Source organism: Tyto alba, unplaced genomic scaffold (genome assembly GCF_018691265.1).
Source record: "Tyto alba isolate M040663 unplaced genomic scaffold, T.alba_DEE_v4.0 Super-Scaffold_21, whole genome shotgun sequence".
Classification (NCBI taxonomy): domain Eukaryota; kingdom Metazoa; phylum Chordata; class Aves; order Strigiformes; family Tytonidae; genus Tyto; species Tyto alba.
This window is the reverse complement of record NW_024881295.1, coordinates 6,656,811-6,682,370: the sequence shown is the minus strand read 5'-3', so window position 1 is coordinate 6,682,370 and position 25,560 is coordinate 6,656,811. Positions and strand designations below refer to the sequence as shown.

The following is a 25,560-nucleotide window of genomic DNA, read 5'->3' as shown; positions in this document are numbered from 1 at the left end:
AAACACTGCAAAAACATGACTGAATGGACTGTTACAGAAGGAAGTATGGTAAATCTCAGCCTCTGAAAATACTACAGAAGGTCATACAACCCCCCAGCAGCCAAGCATTGGTTTCTAGAGTTTTGAGTCATAACCTATGGTGTTGGAACTTAAAAGGCAGAAAAAAAAAAAAAAAAAAGAAGAGATGTATTTACTGTTTCTCCATTCTATTGTTTAGGTAAGCTTTAAATTAAATTTAGTTATATGGGAAACTGACTTATCCAGAAATCCCATACATTGTTGGTTTTGCAATCATGCATAGCACCACACACACAGACACAGAAAACTCGACCTCTAATAATTTCAAATAAACAAAGATTACCTTCAGGTCTTCTGCTAGGCTGCTGTAGTCTATCTGAACTGCCTCTTCCCTTTCATAGATACTTGATGTAGTCTGAGTGCCTTCTGTTTCAGTTCCTAGCTATAAATGCAAAGGACATGGCTGTTCAGAAACATGACAGTTAACTTTTAAACAGTTAAAAGGATATATAATGAGGAGACAGTGGTAGTAACATGGTATGAAGTACTAATTCCATAGCTCCTCCCCTAGCCAAAATGAAGTTAGGATAGTTAAGATCTTATGAGTCTAATTAAAAAAACACACCTTTTAAATGAAGATGAAAGCTTCAGCTAATTTCAGTTTGAAACTAAGATGAAAGCAGCAGCAATTTATTTGTAATCTATTTAGAACAACGTGCACAGTGTTAATCTCCTGATTGGAAAGATTTACATTCCCCATGATAATTCAAGCCCATATCAGGGAAATGCTCTGCAGTGTCCAAGTCGAGGCATTTCTTCCACTCAGTTGGCCTCAGCAGAAATGAGTAGCTTCAATTCTGTCCGGCATAAGCAGAGCATCTTCTGGATGCTGTAAGCCTTGATTTCAAACAGCTACTTTTTCTCGAATGAAGCATGTGCTACATGTCACTATCAGTCCCTTTCCCAGAACCAAACCTTACTGGTCTCAGAGATACTAATTAGGTATGTAAGTTGTTATTCCTACTGTCCACCTCCTTGGTTTCATCTATTCCTTACTGATAAACAGTGAGAGCTGAGCTGCCTACACACTCTGATGATTGGCAGTTCATGTCCTTTCCCTTCCGACTGCCTACCTCACTGCCTTAATTTTGTTTTCTGTCCCACCCATCCATATCTGTTCTTCAGAAAAAGTACTTTCCTAAGGAATGGGTTCAACAAGACTCTTCCAGATTCAGAGACTTGTTTCAAGTCCTTCAAAACCCACAGCTCTTTTCTGTTTTAACGGTGGAAAAAGTCTAATTTCTCCTCACAAAAGGTAAGCTGGAAAAAGAGGGACTGAGAAAAATAACGAGGTCAACTCTCTGACAGCAGGAGTATTTCTATTTTAGCCTATCCCTGGTTTCTGTGAATATCTACATCTACTGAAGATGAAAAGGATGGTTTTAAACAGAATTTATATTATGCAAGATTAACCAAGTATTACCTCAATCCATGTACTTGCCATTTATTTACATTTCTGAATTAACCCATGTGTGTCCTCTTACAGATGTGTATCTAGAATATACCTTCATACCAATTTTCTTGCACCACAGCGATATACTTCACAGGAATACACTTCAAGCACAAGCAAAAATACTTGCAATCAGTATTTCTGACTGCAAAGAATAAACAAAATCCTTCTATTGAACAGATGAGGCCTGGTCACATGAAAACAGTGTATTTATTTTAACATTACTATACAAGACAGTCTTGTAAGGCAAAAATAAATATCTTTATATTCAAGACTGAATAATTGCTCCTCTATGATATCTATCTTCTATAAATATTTTAAGTACCTCTACTTCACTGATGTCATCCAGTGATCCAGACAGGAGCTTTATTTTCAAGTCCTGAACTTTGCATTCAAGAAGCAGATTGTGTCGTTTTAATCTTTTCTCTTCCAGATGAGTTTCTATAGCTGTAGCTTCTTTTTGTAATTTTGTAGTTTCCCTACATACACAAAGGGCAGAAAAAGAGCAAAAGCATTGCTGCCAATAACACCCACAGCCAAACAGCATGAAATAGAGTTACCATGCACAAGGAGGGCTTTTTCCCCTATAATCCCCATGAAACATAAAGGAAAGTGGTACTTCACTACTTCCATCCCCTTTGTTCTCCCAAATTACTCAAGAGGGAGCTGGGAACCACACAGTATTCTAGCAGGCAAGTTAACACTCTGCTATTCTGCATTTACTCTTAACTCTATTGCAACGTAAATGCTTGTAGCACAGACACAGTTTCTGTATATTGCCAAGTTCACACTATGGCATGTTCAAATACCCACTTTTCCTAACTACAACTAAACTGTTCTGTTCAGCTCTACTGAGCAGGTATGGAGATTTGATACTTTTAAATTTTAAATCTGGTTAACTTTTAGCATTACTCCATTTGAAATACTCCTTGACTGTTTGCAACAAATCCCTTTGATAGCATCAAGTTGCCAAATAACACAGAGAAACAATAGTCTTGTATTGTTAAAGTTACACACTATAAAATAAACTTCTAGGCATACAAACTTTAAGTTTATATAAAATTCCACAAGATTACCTAGCCATACTGTGCCAACATGTGGGGGTTTTTTGAACATAAAGAAGACTCTCAATTAAGAGACATTAAACACATCAATAATAAGCAAGCATAAGAAAACTGAAGTATAAACTGTCCTCAAAGCAGTTGATTTGTAAGGACAAAATAGTGACCTAAAATTAATATTGGTTTAAGGTATCTAACACTTAAAAGGCCTGGAGAAAATGGGAATGCTGAAATAAAAAAAAAAAAATTGAAAAAATAATCTCATTAATTGAACCAACTGTAGAATTCAAAAATATGAAACTAGCGAACTTAATATGCCCCTCCAATCAAGCTGTAAGCTAATACATACTTATCAGAACTCACTACATGTTCACCAGGAATCACACGACCTAACACTAGGCAGATAAGATGTTATTCTATATGGTTTATGGGATGGCTCTCATGAAATAATCTCATTCACATTACTTCCGAGAACCACACACTGAATTAGAAACACTTTTTAACTACAGCATAAGGTAAATTCAAGTTACTATGTCCCTAATGAATCTTTCACAAGAAAACAGAACAAGAGAAATTCAAACATCTGATCACTAAACCTCTTCTAAATATTATCACATTAATCATTTTCACAGGAGTACAATTAGTAATTACCTATTAAGAGTTAACATCGTCTTTCTGAACTCTTCAACTTCATTTTGGATTTTTATAACCTCAGATTTATGAGTTCTTAATCTATCCTTAAGATGTTGCTGTTCCTCCACAATTTTGTTCACTTTTTTTAGAAGCTTTTCCTCATCCTGCATAGAAATATTTACGTTTTTACCCTTTTGGCAAAAATCTTGATATGGAATCTTTATTATACAGAAGGAAAGACTTAAAGTTTAAACCTGTTACAATACATTCAAATGTTACAGCACAAAGTCTGAAAGGCAATGGGAAAACAGCCTGTATTACACAGAGGAAGGTCCAGGTGTTTTGAATACATAGGCACAACTTTACCAGACTGAACTATAAAGCCAAACACGGCAGGAATCCTAGGACACCTAAGATCTGTAGGCTACTCCCTTCTCAGTTAGTCCCTTAGCCCTGCAAGAAGGATCCCATCTGCTGTATTTCTACAACGTGTTTAAGAATGCCTAAGGGAACCTGAAATCCTTTAAAAAGTATTGTTCATTAAAGATAAAACCTGAGGTAATTCGCAGAGAACAAAGAACCTGTGGAGGTATTCTAGAAGAGTCTTCCCCTATAGAACCCATACTACTGCTAAATTGCTAGGAATTAGGTGCTGGAACAGTAAACCTATAACACTACATGCAGGAAGACATGGTCTTTAAGAAACTAGTATTATGGCAACCTAATCAAGACTTACTGCTGTTGTAGTATCCAAAGTACCTTTGGAACGTAAAATAAACAATCCTTCTCCCGGGCACAAATATCTGAATTTGCTCAAAGTCCTATTTCAGAAGAATTAATGCACACAGGCATGAAGTCAGACATGCTTTTGTGCATGACTGAGTAAGGGTCTATTGGTTTTCCTCGGTATCAGAAATACCTGTCTTCTAATGTTAAAATACAGCATTCAAATGATGCATGTGGGAGTTTTTGCTCCCTTTGGGGTAGTTTTACATTTAATTTTTTTTTTGTTCAAAGTACTACTACACACCTTTTCTCCTTCACTTTCTGGTGCACCACAAGCATAGTTTTTTTTTAACCAAACAACATGAACACAACAAAAAATTACTTATGAATAAAGAACACCATGAAGGAAGAATCCATACGTATTACTTCAACAAAAAACCCAAATTAGTTTTCACAGAATTATTTTAAGTCTATTAGTGGCTGTGAAGCACCTTAAAGATGCAAAGCACCAGGGATGTTTACTATTACTCATGAAATCTTCTAAAGACTCTCAGCCACACAATACTAGTTTTATCTGTAGCGATATGCTGCCTTTTCATATAAACTAAGGACAATATAACACTGTATATACAGTAATCCCAAATTTAATTTTTAGTATGCTTATTTTTAATAAGTACCCTATTATGACAGGTTATTCCAAGGTTAAACTGACAATATGCAACTATAAATGTTAAAAAAAAAATGCAAAGTCAACACTGAATTAAACTCTAAAAGAATTACTCAACAGTATCAACTACATTTATTAAAAATTGTAATTCAATGCAGTCTTTCCTCTCAGTCCCAGATAGAGGTATGTTACCTTCTGTAGCCCGATAATCTCAGCTTCATCTTTATGAATGGTCTCCCTCAACGTGCTGACTGTGTTTGTTAATTTTTGTAGATGATCACGATTATATTCTAGCTGAATGTTTAGTCGTGTCTTCTGATTTTCAAACTCCAGTCTAGTCAAAGTACAGTATTTCAAACCAACAAAACTTACAAAGCAGGCCAGTAACTGTGATTAAGTTATTAAGATACATTTTCTCTTTGACTATTTGGATAGCATTTTTGTATTTTCTACATGAACACAAGAATTTGCATACATTTGGATCACCAATTCCACTACACCACATCCTGTGGATATACCGGAAGTTACAAATATAGTGATAATAGTTCAAAAAATACAATGTAAAGATACAGTATGGACACAGTGAATATGAGAAGTGACACTAAAACTTCAAGTACCTCAGTATGAATGATATACCTGTAAATGATGCAGGAACTCTCAGTTGGGAGATGGCAATTAGGAAGCACGAGATTAAAGCTTTATAATTCATATTCAGTCTTGCTTATCATCTCTCAATTGAGACCTGTATTTGTTTATGGGGGTTCAATGGCAGAAACTTCTTTACATGCTGTTGTGAGGAAGGACTGAGTAAAACTAAGCAGCTGTTTACAGAAAGGTCTCCTCTCAGCTGTTACTGTCCGCCTCTGAGCTTCCTAACTTACTTACCACTAGTGCTGCATCTGTTGCTTAGGCAAAAGGGTTGGCACATCACCAGCTCCAGGCTCTTTAGACCTGGGCAAGAAGGCACCATAGCACAGGCTTACAGGACTAGTGAAGGCAAGTTAGGGCACAAGCCTGTACGTGCAGTGTAGCATAAGGCCACGCAAAAAGCTCCACTTTTCATGGTTTTATTACTAACTTCTTACACTTCACCAGACTTCAGCTCTTACAAATGTCAATAAATGATCAAATCACTTCAGCCAGCAGGTGCTTTACCTGCAACTGAATGCACTGCATTTCTACCTTGCTGCAGCCCTAGTCAGAAACACACATTTGGACTGGTTTCTCAAAACCAGTCAAAGAGTCTCTTTAACAACCGAAGAGATGACTCGAAAGACAGTGGAGTTCAGTGCTAGCTGTTACACTAGTCATGTAGAAAAGGTGCTGCAAATGCCTGTAGTCCAAGGAGATATATCTTAAAGAATGAGCATGTTAAAATGAACTAAATTTGTAGCCCTGTGACATGTGCCTGTTTGAGGGGAATCCCAGTTGAGGTTGCCTGTGAGAAAATGAAGATCCTGTTTTCCTTAACAGTATGTTCCTATACCAAATCACTGCATCTTATACCCACATCTCCTTTAAGAGTCTTGATACGTGAGTGAGCCTTTGTGCCACCCTCAATTTGCCAGAGCCATTTTTCAATGTGGATTTTAGAAAACTATTCTTTATTTTACTTTTCTACAACAGTGCTATCAAAAATAGTAAATTTTACCTTTCAAGTTTGTTGCAAGATGTCACTGATTAGAACTGTCTAATAAACCCAGACCATAGCAGTACAACTGCAAACTAATCCTTGCAGTGATAATAAAACATTTTACAGTCTTCTAGGTTTTTGTGGATTTCCTATGATGGAGTTACTCATTTACCAGCGTGCCCAGCCTAAAACAAACCACATTTTTTTACATTTCAATTATAAATACCACCTTTTCTTATCAATCTCCTCTTGTTGTCTTACATGTTCTTGTTCATACACACGAATATTTTCTATACCAATTTCTTCACAGAATTCTTGGAAAACAGCATCTTCAGCCTTCGAATAAAGAGAAATGGAGAAAAAAATGTTTATGCTGTTTTGCAACTCACAGAAGTAAAACATTTAGACAATCACTTCATGTTACAGGCTGGATTTTCAAGGTACTTTAAGAAACAGCAAACTGAACTACTGAGATATAATCTGTACTGGAAATTTTCACATAACACTTCCAGTACAAATGCCAGATACAAGGCATGTGATCTGCAAAAGGTAACTCTGATCTAAGCTCTTCTTGACAGCACCTGGTCATTGCAATGACAAAGTCATCACAGGGTAGCCAACTTCCCTAGTTTTGCCTGTTGTTCCCAGTCAACTGAAGAAGAAAAAGCCAAACAGTATACAGGACACTAATCAGATACACCAGGTGTCTTGGTGTAGTTCAGTTCTTCATTTTAATCCTTTCAAGTGATCCATAAATATTAATTACCATGTTCCTTTTCTAGCAAAGCCACAGGAAAAAACCTGCTGCAGAATCTCCTATTTCCTAATTATACAGTATATACTAACAAAAGCTTCAGCCAAAACCAGTACTACTATTTTAATGAAAAATTTAAGCAGACAAGTATTAGGTATCGTGTATATGGCAGGACTGAACAAAGAAATAGCAACATCCTACAGCATTTAAAAGGAAACCCAATGGACTGAACAAAATTAAGAGAACTTTACAGGTCAAACCCCAGTATTGTTTATATTGTTTTGGTATGCAGGCTTGTTTAACCAGGTATCAAATACTACATCAGATCAAGTTACATTATTCAAGTAACACTATTTTTTGGAAACTGAAGACCTGACTCCATTTGTGGTTTTGTTTTGTTTTGTTTTTCTTTCTTTCTTTCTGTTTGTTTGTTTTTGTTGGGTTTTTTTTGGTTGGTTGTTTTTGTTTTTTGTTTTTTTTTGTTTTTTTTTTCAGAATAAGCAGAAGAAAAAGTTCCTGGATCTGGAATATTCCAGTCACAGATTAATTCAAGAACAACTGATGAGAATGGGTCAGAGGCCAGGAACTAAGTTACACGTGTACTATACACCTCAAGTAACAGCAGACAGTGGTGAGGAATCTCTCTAAGAATCAACATTTAAACAAGCATCTAGGTGCAGGGCTGTGAATTTTCAAGATAAAACTGCAGCACCACTTTTCCCTAATCTATACCAGAGTTCTTAGTTTGGCAAGAGTAGGAAAAAAGGCAGCTTCCAGGGAGAAGTAGAGATGAGGTCTGGCCTCCTCTTATTTCTCAGAGGCCAGTGTTATTGTCTACTCTAGTAGAACACAGTATGAAACCCCTATTGGCATCAGATTAGGCTTTACTACTATTCACTTCACTGAATGCCTTCCGTCTCCTCACAACAACCACACACTTGATTCTGTCAGCTGTCTGGGCAAACTGTTCTGGGGACCATCTGAAGATTAGAGAATGATATGGATACAGGTATGAGATGGCAGAACAGTCTACAGAAAAAACAGCTGGGAAACCTGACTGCTGGATCATGTATCATAGAGAACTTCTCCTGATCCTGGTAAAAAGCAGAAAGGAGCAGGTTCTAATGACAAAAAGCTCTTTAGTACCATAAACAGGTGGGGATTGCACAAGGTCCCCAAGCTCTGCATCAGCTACCCCTTAAGAGAGGGAGAGCAAAGACAACTCAGTTATATCATAGGCTAGCTCCACCTTCCATGAATTGGACTCTAAATTAACACAGACATACAACTGTCTTAAAAAAATTTAAAAAATAAATAAAAAACCAACCAAACAAAAAAACCCAAACCACCATTATATATATATATTATATATATAACATAAATATATAATATATATATATATGAAGTAAAGCTTCATCTAATATTAAAGAAGTAGATGGATTTGATTGGGTTTGTGTTCAGCACGTAAAATAAACAAACCACAGAATTTTCGTTTTAAGGAAACTAATTTGGAAAGCTACGATACATATACAATAAAATCCACATGCACCTCTGTTCAGAGTTCTCTTGGTAAGAAAGGTAGAGAATGGGGGAAGATTGCTGGGCTAACTTATAAACCTTGTCAACAAAGCAGCTTACAAAGTTAAGTCATCCAAGTTCTCAAAGTCAGCAGGAATAGAAAGAAGTTTCTGTATAACAGCATAAGCTGTTACAACCATGACAGAAAGCATTACCTCATTAATTTTTTCCTGAAATTCTTGTATTTTTTCTTTTCTTTGTGCGACTCCTTCATTTATCATATCATGCTGAGACTCAATATTTACCAGTTCACTTTCCAGTTTTGATTTTTCCTAAACAGAAAGGAAAACGATGTTAATTTTTCTTAACAGGATAGTCAGCTTTCCAGAAATCGAGACAGTTTTGTTCCAGAGTAACTGTATTTTTCTGATTAAAAACACTCAATATTTTCTTCTCACGTGCCACTTACCCACTATTTATTGTCGACTTGCACACAATGATTACAGTTTTAACAAGCAGAAAAGCAAATTACTCGAGTAACATTTAAAGTGCAATTTGACTTAGACTTCTGAAGGTTACCGAAGGATAAACCAAGCTTATCAGAAATTTAAGTTTAAAACGTAAAATAGAAGAAGCCTCATGGAAATTACTTTGTAACTTTTTTATATTTTATTAATTCCTCAGTCATAGATGACATATGTAAAACCTAAATAGAATTTTAAAAACTGTGTAAGAAAGTGGTATTTACTTCACAAATAATTACAGCTTAGGTAAAAAATACAATTATTAAACATGAAAATTATAAAGGCTTAGTACAATACCGTGTAAAGATTAGCGAGATGTTTCTTTTTAATAAGCTCTAATTCACTCTGTGAATATTTAAGACGTGTCTGAGTTCCGTGGCATTGAGCATACAGCTGCTTCAAGTCTGTCTCCTTACGCTTGATCTTCATTAAGTCCTAGAAAAATATTAAAATGGAAAAAAAAGCATTTTAAAGAAAAGGTGACTTATTTGGAAATTACTAATTTTTCAGATTTACACACTACATAAAACTAGTCTTGCTAACATAAGCCCCATTCAGGGTAAATGCTGATAGCATTGGTCATATTCAATAGTCATTTTGTAACAGATTTATTTCTCAAAAGCAAGCATATTCTTGCAAATTCCTAAACTCCTACACTATCCCTCTTCCAAAATAACTAGAGGTGTGACAAATCGTTTTACACTGACAGGTTTTGGTCCATGCAAATATTTTAATGTTGAAAGAATGTATCATCTTTTTCACTAAAAGTCTTGAGGTACTTTGAACAAAACCTCTTTTCTGTAGAGGAACTTGTATCAACAGCGTTCTGCTGACTCTCCACGTCTGTGATGTGTGAACCAGCCTACCAGCTAAGGACAGAGACCCACAGCTGATTATTATTAACTGGAAGAAGATAAGCAGCTATCATGTCCAAAACCTATCTTCTAGAAGTTTTGAAAATCACTTTTTTAGAAAATCATATTCCCATAGCTGAATTAAATTAGACACAACTTTTACTCCTTTATGACCTCTGCAGTTAAGTGCTTTTTAAGAGACCTACCTTTAACTCATTAATCAAGCTATCTCTTTTTTCTTTCATTTTATTCATTTCTTTATCATCCCAACATCTAGCTTTAAATCTTAAATCACTTGATCCTCCAGAAATCACTCCCGATTTCAAAAATAAAGTTCCATCAAGAGCCACTGTCTGGAAGAAAAAAAAAATAAAGTAAAACCAAATAAATCTGAACACAAAGCAGCCAAATATCCCATGAACTAGTGCACTAAGTTATGGTAGTTAAACAAGCAACAACCACATTTTAGTTAGACTCCATTTTTTTTCTTCTTCCAAACCTGTTAACATGAGATACATGAAGTCACAAAAAAGTCTGTTGTTTCTTGGCACTCGTCGTATCTTGGTATTATTACAACCAATCAGAAAAGGAAGTTAAATTGTAGAATTTCCTTGTATATAGGAAATTAGTGTGAGACTGGTGTATACACTGGCAACTGAGAAGGTTATGTCTGGCTCAGTAGAGCAAACCAAGCAATATGATAATGGGGTGAAAGAAAACAGCTCATTTGTAAACAGGAAGCATAAATTTTCATAAAGAACATGGGCGGTTTTGTGACATGATTCCAAGCAAACATGATTTCACACTCAGCTTCAACTTAAAGCTGCTTTAATCAACATTTTAGAAGGTTTATTAAGTGCATACAAGGCCTCTCTACAAACTGTTTACAGCAACAGAGAGATAGATAAGAAGAAAGAACTGCAGGAAGAGGCAGAGAAGCTTCCAATCTTTACCACAGTCTACATCTACAACTGAGACTGTCAGCTACTGTAAAAAATTTTTAAAGCATTTCTTCATAAAAAAGCTAGCAAGATGAAGTTTGTATTTTTAAATCAGGCAGTTTTAAGAACAGGATTATCCCTCCTTCCTCCTCCTCTTCATCACAAGGACCATACCAAGAAACATATTTGGATACTAACTAACCTCTAATTTGTCTCCTTTTCCCAGGAAATAGTTTAAAAACACTACCATATAGAGGAAAATATAACCATGAGAAACACCTGGGCGCTTATTTATATGGTAAGAGACTAGACAGCATAGTACCATTCTGTATTTTTCTGCAATACTTAGTGAGATGTCTATAGAAGAATTATTTAAATGACATTAAATACATTACTGCAATGAAAAACATGCAACAAAGTTCAGCTTCTTGCCTTCAACCTCACTGGTCCATCAAACGCTATATGCTTTGCTTCTTTGATTGTTTCACAGACCAAGCCATTCCCACTCACGAACTGAATCACTTTTTTCAGGGGAGCAAACGGAGTCTGTACAACATCCACCATCATTTTAGCCCCTTTTATCTCTCTTAGCTTTTCATTGATTGGTTTAACCTGTAAAGCAAATAAGCGGTGTTTAGAATCCATACTGTAATAGCAAAGCATGTCCAAATCTGAGTGGTCTGAGGACAGGACATACAGATCAACAGAACGGGGGTCTCAGTCGCTATAAGCCTAGAAACAGATCTGGTTTTCATATTCTGCGTATACTATGGTCCTTAAATCTGTACAGCCTATTCCACGGTACATGAAATGCAAGTACACTAATGCACGTAGCATGGGGAATAAACAAGGTGCGTTAAAGATCCGTGTACAGTTGCAGGGCTTCTTGGGATCAGGGAGACACAGTGGGATGCCTCCCACAAATGAAGTGTTGCAGGCTCTTTAGGAAGGACAGACTGGGAAGATAAGGAAGGAGAGCTGCCCTACATGTGAGGAACAACTGGAATGCACAACACTGCCTGGGGAAGGATGATGAGACAACTGAGAGCTCATGGGTAAGGACTGAAGAGAGAACTGGTAAAGGTAACATTGAAGTGGGTGCTTGCTACAGGCCACCTGACCAGGGAGAACAAGTGGATGAGGCTACCTACAGACAGCTAAAAGCAGCATCACAATCACAGGCCCTGGTGCTCATGGGGGACATGAACCACACTGATACCTGCTACAGGGACAGCACAGCAGGGCATCAGCAGTCCAGGCAGTTCCTGGAAAGCATTGGTAACAGAGAAGCCAATGAGGAGAGGTGCTCTGCTTGACCTCATACTCACCAACAAGGAGAGCCTTTCTGGGGAAGGGACAGTCAAAGGCAGCCCTGGCTACAGTAAGCATGAGATAGGAGAGTTCAGGATCCTAAGAAGGAGTAGGGTGACAGACAAGCTCACAACTCTGGGCTTCAGGAGAACAGACTTTGGCCTCTTCAAATATCTGCTCAGTGGAGTCTCATGAGATAAGGCCCCTGAGTGAAGAGGGGTCCAAGAATGATGCTTAATATTCAAGGATCACGTCCTCCTGAATTAAGAGCAAACATCCTAATGACCAAGGAGTCAGGCAAAAATGCCAGGAGGCCTGCATGGATAAACAATGAGGTCCTGGCAAAACTCAAACACAAAAAAGGAAGCATACAGAAGGTGGAGGCAGGGACACGTAGCCTGGGAGGAATAGAGAGGCATTGTTTAAGCATGCAGATATGGGGTTAGGTAAGCCAAAGCCAACTAGAACTGAATCTGACAAGGAAGTCAAAGAAAGGGCTTCTATAAGTACACAGGTGACTAAAGGAAGACTAAGGAAAACATGAGCCTGCTGCTGACTGAGGCAGGGGACCTGGTGACACAGGGTATGGAAGAGACTGAGGTACTGAATTTCTTCATCTCAGTCTCTACTAGCAAGACTAGCTTCCAGGAATCCAGGGTTCCAGAGACCAGGGGGGAAATCAACAAGGAAGACATACCCTTGATGCAAGCGGATCAGGTCAGAGAATGTTTGAGCAAACTGGACACATATAAATGCGTGGGCCCTGGTAGGACGTAACCACCAGTGCTGAAGATGCTAGCTGATGTCATTGCAAGCCCACTCTCAATAACCTTTGAGTGATCATGGCAATGGAAAGGGGTACCTAAGGACTGGACAAAGAGAAGTGTCACTCCTGTGTTTGAAAACGGGCAAGAAAGAGGACCCAAGGACCTACAGGACTGTCAGCCTCACCTTGATCTTTGAGAAGGTAAGGCAACTAATCCTAGAAAGAATTTCCAGGCACATGAATGACAAGAAAGTCTTGGAGGAGTACTCAGCATGGATTCATCAAGTTGGTCATGCTTGACCAACCTGATAGCCTTCTACAATTAAATGACTGGCCTGGTAGACAAAGGGGGAGCAGTGGATATTGTCTACGCAGACTTCAGTTAGTCTTTCAACACTGTCTCCTGTAAGATCCTCATAGAGAAGCTGCTGAAACACGGGCTAGATGAACAGACAGCGAGGGGAACTGAAAACTGTCTGAACAGACAGGTGCACAGGGTAGTGACTGGTGGCACAAAATCCAGCTGGAGGCTGGTAACTAGACTTGTCAATACTTGAACCAATCCTGTTTAACATCTTCATTAATTATCTGGATGATGGGGGAGAACGTACCCTTAGCAAGTTTGCTGATGACACAAAACTGGGAGGAATGGCTGGAATGCCAGATGGTCATGCTGCCATCCAGAGGGACTCCCAGTAGGCTGGAGAAATGGGCCAACAGGAACCTTATGAAGTTCTCCTAAAGTGTTTTGCCTTAACGTTTAAGCCTATTTTTGTTAAACTTACATGAGCCAATATCAAGATTTAGAAGTGTATTAATTCCTGATGACAGGAAAAAGAAAAAAAAGATAAAAATGTACTTACATCAAGGTAATCCAAAGCAAGAAAAGTTTCAGGCTCAGCTCGCTCTTGTTTTAGGAACCGAATGCAATCTCTTGCTGTTTTTTCAGTAGCAACAACAATAGCAGTCATGTATTTGCTGAACACCTTGGTAACGGCAAGCTGGTATTTTTTATGAATAGGATGACACAGGTCAAGCAGTCTTCCAAACTGAAGACAAAAATAGAGAGAAATCTTAATGTTACTTTAGATATAATTTTTATGCATACAAAATACTGAAGTAGTAAGAGGAAAACGTGTTACATATCTACCAACTGCACTCTCTTACAATGGCTGTACCTCAGAAAAAATAGGAATTGTAGCCATCAATCCAAATTGCAAAGCATGCCTTCAAAATCTGAAAGGATTTCTTTTTTTCCCTGAAGTTACAGTTACATATCTCAATGTTTTACTCAATCTCCAATATACACGTCTATAAGCATGACAGACTGTCAATAGCAAAGTTAACTAAACATCTTTTTTGGACAGAAAGACGGACGGACAGATGGACGGACAGACGGACGGACAGACGGACGGACAGACGGAAAGAAAGACTGTAAGGTCTTAGATAAATAGAACTGTTAACTGGAAAATGGTAGCAAAATAAGTGCTATTCCAGTTTCATCACAGAAAAAAGTATCTGCTTTACTTTAGTAGCATGAAAAAACCCCCCAAAACTGCTTTTTTTTTGTCTTGCATAGTCCAAATAATGAAGCCTGTTTTGTCATATATTGAAATAATACCTCTATCTATAGAGCTAATTAGTTATTTGCTGTACATGTTCCCTGAAGATAATTTCTGTAATTAAGGCTACTAATGCACATTCTGGAAATGATATCCTGTGAATTCACGCAAGAAGAGTTTTTCTGCTTGTTGACATACAGCTACTGGTCTCCTCTTGCATACTTACAGTTTTATCCTTATCAAATTTAAACAAATGAGAACAAGAAGACAACTCATAAGAGTTGTATGTGATAGGTCATTCACAGTACTATCTCATGAATTATATAATTGAGATAATATCCAGTAGATCAAATCATGGCCTACTATGATCTACTTTCCTGCATTTCTCTTGACAAATGTTTTCCCTTTCTGAAAAACAGGAGAAGCAAGGATAACACCCAATACCACAAAGGTCTTCATTTAGTTGCCTGAGTTCCTCACAGTGTCATCTACCTGGATGTTTTTATCTACAGCTCAGACACATAATGCTTCAGACATGCAAAACTATACAGAGGATCTATATGCTTTCAGACACAGGTATTTAAGTCCAGATGGAATGACAGATTTCTGAACAACCAAATAATGACAGCTCAACTGAATCTGTAACAACAGCAATCTTGCCAATTCAAACTATCAATGTAGGAATACCATTTTAAAAATTAAATTGTAATCAGCTGCAAAATTCACTTCGCTGATCAGACAAGTCCATGAAAAGGCACATCACATACAGTGAAAAACATTACTGCATGGCTGTGTCAGTACCTGGAATGTTCACCAACTGTTACAGGAATGTTTTAACAGAGGAACAGATGCTTTAAAATGGATGCAAGAAGTAAACATTTAGAAGCAGTATGACATTTTTTGCCTAGGAAATACAGAAGACTGACACCAACATTTCCTCCAGTTCTGCCCAAGTACTTGGGGGACCAGAAGATGAAATATGTCATGACCCTTCCAGCCTGAGATTTCAATTTAGACTGTGTTCAGTCATCTGGAGTTAGTACCCCAGATTTTAAGGAACTGCTCAGAAGCAACTCTGCTGCTTCATATGCTGGTGTTGGGAAAACTACTGCAGGAACAAGGGTAACTGAAACAGATACCGTTAAGACTTTCTGTAATAGGAGAGTTTATGAAAAACTATTTAAGTCAGATTGGTTAATTTGTTAGAAGCCATCACATCTGTAAGAACTCTTAAATTTGCAGCTCCTGAAGGAAAATGACTAAACATCCTGAACACCAACTCTCCCCTAAGCTAGCAAGGTATCACCAGTCTGATCCGGTTCTTTTCAAATAGAGACACAATGCAGAAAGTGAACAAAAAGATATATAGCAATCACCTCTGATTTTTTTTTTTGGAACATCTTGTTAACACGGATGAAAAAATTCTGAAGAACAGACGAAAAGCACATTTCTTAATCTCTCGAGAAAACAACAGGATCAGACACTTGCCAGATTCTGAGGAAGCTTTGCAAAAGAGCAGTTGAAAACATTTTTTTAATGTTCTTATGGCAGCACTAGGAAATATATGTCACCTTCTAAACACTAAAAAAAAAATAAATATTCTCAGCTTATACACAGTCAGTTGAGATGCGCATCTAAAAGTATTGATTATACTGAGCCAATCTCAGACACCAACTAATCAATTGATTACGTTTTTTAATAACGTTCTTATTTAGAATGGCTTCCAATGCTGGAGTAAATATTTTAAAGTGGCAATGCAAAGGTGTAAATATGCCTTGTGAAACAATCAATGGTCTTCTGCCAATTCAGAATCAATACACAAAACACATAATGGCATTACTGAAGAGTAATTTAAGTAAAATATGGTAAGTGATAAGCAAAGACAGATCATATGGTAACATAAAAATCTCATGCACCTAATCAAACTTGTCCTTTGGAACAAGTATTCTTTCTGGAACAAATGGTCTCATAGATAACCTTCCTGTTCATTTGCTCAAAATAAGTTGGAAGTATGTTTGAGGACAGAAGAAAATATCACCAGAAGTAAAAAATAAGTCAAAGACCACAAAATCACACAATAGATCAAAATTATCTTTCATGCAATCAGTAATCTATTTCTGGAAACTGAAAAATAATGACTATATACTATTCTCTCAGTAATACTATTTCACCAAGTATACTCAAGCAAGCATGAAGTTTAAAACAATATTCAAGACAGTCCAATTTAGCTGCTTACTCAGTCTAAGGCAGAACTCTTAAATATTAATTCTAAGCTAAGGCATTCAAATAAGACCATTCAATTACCACAGAATCTGGATACAGTCTTTTGAGACTTTCCAAGATCTCTGCTCTCATTTGCTGGCGTCTTCCTTCATGGTAATCAATTTTGGCATTCTGCAGTTCACCAACTATTTTGTTCAATTCTTCATTCACTTCTGCTATTCGTATTGTTGCATTTTCAATTTCCTTAGTTAGCACTTCCTCTTGCTGTTTTTTCTCTGCTAACGTTTCACTTTGAAGGGAAGCAAAATGTCAGCAATATACTATTTCATCTATATAAGGTTTTAACTTACAAAATAAAAGTCATTCTGTGGTCACAGACTATGAAAATATTTAAAGATTTTAAGTATCTATAAAAAGCTATTCCTTATGCAAGTTGCATTCTATAGTATAAGGTAATTTTAAGGTTTCAAAATGGAGTACAAGTGCAAGCTTCTGCCTGTGTAACACACAACCATATTTTATCCTCCATTGATAAAAGGTCTGATATTATAAAACTAAGGACTGAGAACACTCATGAAAAATTACTACTCACTTTACACATTTAGCAAAATCACTAAGGCTCTATCACACTCTGCTACAACTACTTAAAATAATTTTGCATCACACCAGTCACAACAGGTCTTCTGCTGCTCCTGGTCCATGGCAGAGCTTTGTCTGGTACACAGACAGCATTAAGCCATAGCACACATGACCAATGCATACAAAAAGATAGGTTGGGGAAAAAAAAAAAAAAAAAAAATCTCTTAAGATCACCTTATCTGAGCTCTGGCGCAAAACACAGTCTAATGCCAAAGTTAGTTCAGACTGCTCAATGAAGGGCTTTATACCTTATTTCAAAGAATAAAAATCAGGTAGAAGACAAGACCCAGGAAGCAAGAACGCAGCTGTGCTGCTAATACAACACAAGTATTAATGCATTTTAGAGCAGCACAACTACAGAACTGCCCTGTTCTCTTGCTCAGAATTTGTACACCAACAGCCCCATGCCCTTTCTGTAGTGACATAACTCGCATACCCACAAGAAATTAGAAGCAATTATAAAACTGGTTTCAAACAAAATACAGATGAGTCATCATACTTACTACTTTATTTTAGCAGCTAAAATAACTCAAACATTAATTAGAAATATTAATTAGAAAGAATTTTAGTTCTTATTAAAATTTTAAAGAAAAGAATTAGTAAGAACTTGAAACCTGCTTCGTTAATTTGAAAAATATATAATACACAAGAAATCCAACTAAATTTTTAAACATACGTGCATATCTTGATATATTCTTCCAACTTCTCTATTCGTTTTTTATGCTCTTCTATCTGTTCCACAGTCTGTTTTATGTTTTCCTAAGCAATCACGAATAGAATGTGTTAAAAAACAAACCAGAGGACACTGACAGTTTTATAGCAAGATATAAATCTCTTAATTCAGAGCAAGTACTCAGACAGATCTTTTCTTCCTTGCTGGTATTTTGTGATGAGGTAAAAACATCTCTTTTTCAATACTAGATGCCAAACTGTACCATGAATAAAGGGAAATTTTATCAAGGCCATTACTAGATTTTTCATGTTTGGCTACAGTTCAGAGAAAGTCTCTTCAGCACAAAGAATCATGACACCATCAAACAAAACAACTTTAAACACTGTGTTAGTAAATTCTAGGTGTTAAAACAAAAAAGGTGTTTTTATTGGCCTGAGATTAATAGAAGCTTTTTCCTAAGGACACATGAAGAAGTTGACACAGAGGTTCCAACCTGACATAAAAGCACTGTACTAAAAAACAAACCAACAGGGAAAAAACTCAAATTGAATAAAAATACATTAACTGAAGCAAATGAAAGAAAAAAATGTTACCCACATTTTATTACACCTTAATTTAACTTCTGAAATCCTTGTGACCTTTTGAATAACCCTAGGGATGGAGAGTCCACAAGCTCTTTCCGCACCCACTTCAACATTTGACTATCCTTGAGATGAAATAGTTTACCCAATACCTATTCAGAATTTCCTGCGTTCCAAGTTGTGCCTGTTATCTCCAATCCTACCACTGTGCACCTCTAGGAAGAGCATGGCACTCTTACTCATACCCTCCTACCAGGTAACTGCAGACAGCAATAAGGTTTCCCCTTCACCTCCCCTTCTTCAGTTCAGGCTGAGCAGCCCCAGCTCCCTCAGCCTTTCCTCATAGGCCAGGTGCTCCAGCCCAGCCAGCCAGGATGTCAGCAGCACCAGGTCAGTAACATCAACTCTGAATGGTCAGACATGCATTTTATGAACTCTCAAGTATCCCTTATTTCTTTCTCAACAGTACAGTGGGACTTGCAGAGTTTTAGAAGAACAAGCAATAGAATTTGCTGCACTTCTAGGTTTTCCTATTAACCAGTAATTCAGAAAGAAAAAGTAGTATTGTATCAAGAGCAAACAGATGTACAAGTATTAACTTAAATATCATGGCAAGGATGACTTTACATTCTCATAGACATACAGTAAAACATAGACTTTTCCATACAAGCAAGTTTGTATGTATGAGTTGACAGGAACTCTAGAACTGGTAATGCCTCATCTGATGGATTTTTAAGTTTTCTGAACAGAAGGAGTCTCCTCCAAACCTAAGTCTGTAACTAAATGGTGAAGAAACACACGTTGCCTCTCTAACTTCTTAGTAGGTGACAAAACTGCAAGGTTAGCATAGTTTAAAAACAAAATTAAACAAAAAAACAAACAAACCCAGAACACCTAATAGGGCAAGGTTTCCAGCAAAAGACAGATTGTCAGCTGAGCTTCTGTCCTTTCTACTTCTATCAGAAGCATCATATGAAGTTCAACAATGCGTTCGGAAATAATTTTTCTGAAAAGAGAACATCAGGCATGGTAACCAAGTCAATAAAAAACGTAGGTATTTTATTGTTATGTTTGGATCTGCAATGATAAATCAGAAACAAAATTTACACCAAACACCCTGCATCTGAAGTGCAACAGAAGAGTGCATGCCAAGGAGTTTTTTTCTAACTACAACAAACTCATAGACACAACTGATCTTAGAAACACCTCCGCAAAAAGGTAGCTGTGACCAAAATAAATCTCAAAAGACTGAGTATCATACAGATATACAACAGAAGTAGGACACATCAGAAAGGAAAACTACACTTGCAAAAACAGGAACTGATTACAATTAAGCATACATTCTGAGTAACTGTAAAATATTAAACCCAAAGTACTCAAAGCCAAATCCTCAGCATGGGCCCACGCATCCATTCTCTGAACAAATTTAGAAACCATTTTGCTAAACCAGTTGCAATTTTGCTAAACATTTGCAATGTATCTCCTCTGCTGAGTATTTACTTACGTCAAAGCATTTAACACATTTATACAGATGCTTGTATCAGAGGGAGGGGTAGAGAAACATTTTTCTCCTTAAAACATAGTTTTAACTTGATACAAATACCTCAACTTCTTTCTTCTTCCTCCGATTAAGTTTTAGCCTTTCTTGATCTGCTTTTTCCTCCCAACGAAGTTTTTTTAGCTGTTGGGTTAGTGTAGCTACTTTTTTTCTTGCTACTTCTTTTAGTTCTCTATAGCGCTCCAACTGGACAAATAATAATAAAAAAAAATTAACTCCATCAAAAATGCGAAGACTTATGTTGCTACACCCTCAATTAGTAATTGCCTGCTTTATCATAATTAAGATTATGAAAACCACCAAATTCTCCAGAAGTCCCTTCTAGCTACTAATCATGTAAGAAACTTTTTATTAGAGATTCAGCACACACCTTACACTTAATAGTTCTTGCCCACAGTCTTGTTTTAGACTTCTAATGACTCTTATTTCTCAAGAAAGTTTATAAAGCTTGACTGTGAAGTACTGTGAAGTTAACACTAAGTCTTTGCACAGTCCAAAATTGGTGCAAGTTTTGATATTTGTAATTACAGCATTCTCTTTTTTTTTTTTAAGGTAAACAAACATTTTAAACAATCCTGCAAAGTTATCACTAACTGACCAAATGCCTCTAAAGTACAGAAGATTCACAAACTAAAAGAACAACCCTGCAGGTTCTCTATTCATTTGTTAGAAACTTTTAAATAAGAGACAGTGAAGAAAAGAAGGTACCGTTTACTTTTAAAAGCATTATCTGGCTGTATGTTTGCAAAGATAGCTTCTTCAAATGTGATTTTACTGTAAAAGTGATGCAGTCCTTTCCTTCTAAAATAACTTGAAGTGGCTCCCAGGCAAGCTACCTCAGTTAGTTCTGACCCACAATAGATGGTATGTATGCTACCAAGACTTGTTCCCATTTTTGTTATTTTTTTTTTTCCTAATTGAAGACATATTTGTGTACCTCAGCTGACAAACCACTTCTCAACAATTACCCTCTCACCCTGGGACCATACTGGATGTTTTCTATCCTACTCACTCAGTGTACCATGTGGACTTTCCATGAAAAAGGGGAAAATAACCAACCAGATTGGACAACCTAACCATGGATAATTACATGTAGGTATAATCCTAATCCACAGACGACAGTCCCTGTGTACAGCCCTTCTGAAGTCTCCAGTGAACTCCTCCCAATTTCCTTTTAACTGAAAATTCACTGCTTCCTCTAAAAAAGGCATTGTCTCACATTGGTTAGATGATGTACTTCACACCCTAGGAGAGATGCTTACCATTTCCAATCTCACAATGGTGAATTTCTAAACCTCTATGCAATTTGGATTTACTTCCCAGAAGTGTTTCACATCTGGAACTTCTGCAAGATCTGACTTTTTCCCTTCCTCCCCGCTCCCAGAAAAGAGACCACCCACTCCCACAATAGGCTGCATCATCATTTTTCTTCATCTGTTGAAACAGTTTAAATAAAAGTTATAATTTTGGGGTTTTTTTGACCTCAGCAGCAAGACGATTAATTCACCTGACTTTCTCTCAGCTCAATATCTGCTGCTCTCAGCAATATCTCCTCTTCAGCTTTCTTCTCAAATGCTCTCCACGCCTTCTCAACATCATTCAATTCTATCTCTAGTTCTTTTATGTTCTGCTTTTCCTTATCACAGGAGTTCTCTTTGTCCCTTAGAGATTTTTTAGACATTTCTACTTTCTTGATTTGGTAGGAAGTGTTTTCCTTTGCTTTTATATAGAGAGGTCTCTGCTGAATCAGTGATGCTTCCAGAGTTCTTAAAAAAAAACCGAGAAAATGAAATCAAAAAACAACCCACCAACCCAACCAACAACCACAAAACACATCCAAACAACAAAACCATGCCAAAAAGAACAATCCTGTCCCAACCACACATGCAAACAAGTAATCAGTTGTCAACTGCAAGGTTATATACCCACAGGTGATTTTTTTTTTTTTTTAATATCCAGTGAAAACAGAAATTTAAGAAGTAAAGCATAACCTTCTAAAAAATTACTAGAAAACAAGTGTTTATATAATGAAATTATTGACAACCCAGGCGTGGTGGTACAGATGAAATCAATGTCTAGGTATTACTTTAGTGAACCACTACAAACTGACTTCCATCACGTTGGGCTATCACAGGAAATGCACGCCTGCCTAGAAATTCCCAGTGCAGACTATGCTTTAACTCAACTATCAGAGAATCTGACTGGAGAACCTACTTCATTTCTCTTTCCATGAGCTGTTGGTCTCTGTTTAGTACACCAAGCACTTTTTTCTTGGTTCTAAATGCATCTTCAGCTTTAGAAAGAGATTCTTTCTTGATACTAGTCTCCATATTTTTTTCATCCAAAGCTCTTTTCACAAAGTCAATGTTATTTTCATTGTGATAAAGCTGGAAAAGCTGCAGCTGTATTCTTTCTTCATCCAGTTCTTTCAGAAGCATCTGGTAATGCTCTGCCTACCAACATTAAAATTTTATTTATGGTTTATAAAAAGCATTTCTGACCATTAGTAGTCTAATTTCAAGTCCAAAGTGACGTTAGATGATGCACCAGTAGCTGTAACTCCAGTAATGTGCACTAATTGCAAAACTCAAACATGAGTCAACACTTAAACTAATTATACTGGCAAACATACACTTTCATTTCTTTAAATTTTATTATACATATTCCTCTACCCTTTTAAATGATTCTAAATGATTATATAGTATACCATGCTGAAATAAATACTAGATTAAAAATAATTAAAAGCCACACAACCTTCTAAGAAAACCTGTATTTAGGTTCATAGATGTAAAATCTGAGATCTTAACATGAAAAAAAGGATTATCTTTGAGCTACCTCCTCTTTCTCTATCTTTGCTTGTTTGCGTTCTGCTGCAACACTTTTTTTCTTGTTATAATTAAACTGTGCATCCTCTTCTGCTTGCTGCATTTTTTTCTTTTTCCGTTCATAGTCTTCAGCATATTCCCATGAATTACTGATTTGTTCAAAAAGTTGAGTTCTCTCCTTCGGCTTCTTCACTGCAATTGATTCTACTGTTCCCTAAAACAAAATTGCAAAAAAAAAAAAAAAAAAAGTGCAGCACTGTAGATCATTATGTTGTCTAAGGATTTTTTTTTAATTTCTTTAAGAGCATATACTACAGATTTATCTCTGTATTTATTTATGGTTAACAGAAACGGATGGAAATACTTCTAGAGTCAAATGCAAGGTAAGGTTTAGTACCAAAAGGAGTATCACCTAGCCACCTCACCTAATTAAATGACATCACTGAAAGTTATAGAATGTCATATATGGTTTATGAAAAACACCTTCCAACTAAATCAACCTGCACAAATCAGTGAGCAGTATAAGAACGACTTAAATCTTCTTAGCCTCTCTAAAGGAACAGAACTCCTTTTCAGTAAAAATAAATTAACTCCCTCCCCAGTATTTCAAAAGCGAAACAGCTGAAATCAATGGACTAGAAGATTATATAACCCAGAGTTAATGGGTGCACAGTTTTTTGTCCATACATTTGCTGCTCAAGTCTTCACCAATCTGAAGCAGTTACTATTTTCAGTCAAACGTAGGAAATAAGTTTTGTTATTTTTATTCTATCTATGTAGTGGGCAAATGCCTCATCATAGAAACTATTATCACAGAAAGAATCCATATAGAGGGCTTCTATAAAAGGGAAAAAAAAAAAAATCAGTTCTTCCTTGGGAATTTTCTTCAGCAACTGCAAGGAAGACAATCCTGTAAAATATATTCATCTTAAGTACATGGAATTTCTCATCTATATTATTAAATACATGTGAAATAATAACCAAGTAGGATTTTCAATCCCTCAATCTAAATAAAAAGTTCTGTAAATTTTCATGTGTCATGTCTAATAGGAGTGTTTTAAGATTAAGTTATCTTTTCCTATTTATAACCCTCCTAGACATTAATACACTACAAATTTATAGATACCCACATTTTCTTATATGCTCTGAATGACACGAGTACTCGGCTTCTTCCAGATCAGCGTCTTTATTAGCACACTCACACACAGACCCCATTATTTCCATTTTGCAGTCTTGTAATTCTTGGTTGAGGTCAGGAAAAAATGTACTGACTTGAAATTAGCTAAGGGTGCCCTCTTTTCTGTCAAGTAGATAACTGTGTACTCCTAATAAAATAATCTCAGAAGCTTTTATTTTCTTTATGAAGTACCTTCAATGCTCACCTGAAAAATAAGACAATTCCTAGCTTTGACAAGTATGCCTACTTTTTCAAGTTCAGATATGTAAGTAGATCGGCTGACAGAATTATCATTGAAAAGAAATTCAGAACAACTACCTAAAGAAGAAAAAAGAAAAATTACTGTAAATTGTCAACAACACAAAATCCATAGCAAAAGAACTAAATTAGTGGAACAATTTAACTAAGCAACTTCTTCAAAGAAGAAAACAGATTTCTATTACTCCCTTGGTCATTTCAATAATTTAATTTTTCTGCATGAAAATTCTAGCTGCATACTTTCAAAAACTATTAACAGATGTTTAGGCACTCGTGCCTGCAGCAAAGCGTCAGACCTCATTTTCTAGAGTCTACACCACATACATATTCCAAGTGAGTATCTACAGATCAAAGAACATATATTAATCACTTATTTAACTTTCTAACTTTGCCCCAGTATGTTTTTCGATTATAACACTTGGCTATCAAAATACTACTGAAAGACTGTAAGAAGTATTGCAATATTGATGGGTTTAACCTGCCCAGATACTAAAGAATATGATGAAACTGAAATTTAAAGTTGAATATTCTTGGTGTGCCATTTTTTATACATCAGAAAGCACATGCAACAGAATCTACTACCTACCCCGGATAACTCTTGAAAACGTTTTTTCTTCTCCATCTTCTTCACGATATACTATCATCACACTGGCTGTAGAAGAAACTGGTTTTCCAACATGTGCTCCATGAATAAGTTCTCGAACACTTTTAACTCGTAAATTAGATGTCTTTTCACATATCACAAAACTAACAGCATCCATTATGTTAGATTTCCCTTTTAAAAAATATTTAAAAAAAAAATGTTTTGACATGGCAGAAAGGAGGCATTTCGTTAACCATTAAAAATATATACGTAAATGTAAAAATCTTTATTCATTCTAATTCTATATTTCATTGAGGAAAATACACTGCATATAATAAATTTCAAAGATGTAACACTGGCAGCAGATAATAAGCCTGTCTGCAACAACAACAACAACAAAAAAAAAAAATCACAAAAATGACTTGTTACTTGGTCAGCCTTGTTGAACAAATTTCTTCTTACACAGGCATCTCTAGATGAAATTACTTAAACTGAGCAAGCAACATCATAATCCTTACTTGGTAGTTTCCCTTATAGAATGCACACTGTGAGGTCTGCTGCACAA

General features: G+C 36.4%; 1 protein-coding gene across 1 annotated transcript in view; it reads right to left on the bottom strand.

The window, feature by feature from the left end:
* The window catches only part of SMC1B (structural maintenance of chromosomes 1B), a 35,479-nt gene that overhangs the window by 8,404 nt on the left and 1,515 nt on the right, over positions 1-25,560 (bottom strand). Inside the window, exons 2-19 of the mRNA XM_032986198.2 lie at positions 24,999-25,187; positions 24,360-24,472; positions 22,988-23,191; positions 22,367-22,605; positions 21,660-21,918; positions 20,198-20,338; positions 18,017-18,099; positions 16,783-16,990; positions 13,780-13,965; positions 11,272-11,451; positions 10,105-10,251; positions 9,342-9,479; positions 8,736-8,852; positions 6,478-6,584; positions 4,808-4,949; positions 3,241-3,386; positions 1,854-2,007; positions 362-460 (exon numbers count right to left, since the gene is read on the bottom strand). Of these exons, the coding sequence (XP_032842089.2) occupies positions 362-460; positions 1,854-2,007; positions 3,241-3,386; positions 4,808-4,949; positions 6,478-6,584; positions 8,736-8,852; positions 9,342-9,479; positions 10,105-10,251; positions 11,272-11,451; positions 13,780-13,965; positions 16,783-16,990; positions 18,017-18,099; positions 20,198-20,338; positions 21,660-21,918; positions 22,367-22,605; positions 22,988-23,191; positions 24,360-24,472; positions 24,999-25,187 (2,852 nt within the window). The remainder of the gene's footprint in view (positions 1-361; positions 461-1,853; positions 2,008-3,240; positions 3,387-4,807; positions 4,950-6,477; positions 6,585-8,735; positions 8,853-9,341; positions 9,480-10,104; positions 10,252-11,271; positions 11,452-13,779; positions 13,966-16,782; positions 16,991-18,016; positions 18,100-20,197; positions 20,339-21,659; positions 21,919-22,366; positions 22,606-22,987; positions 23,192-24,359; positions 24,473-24,998; positions 25,188-25,560) is intronic.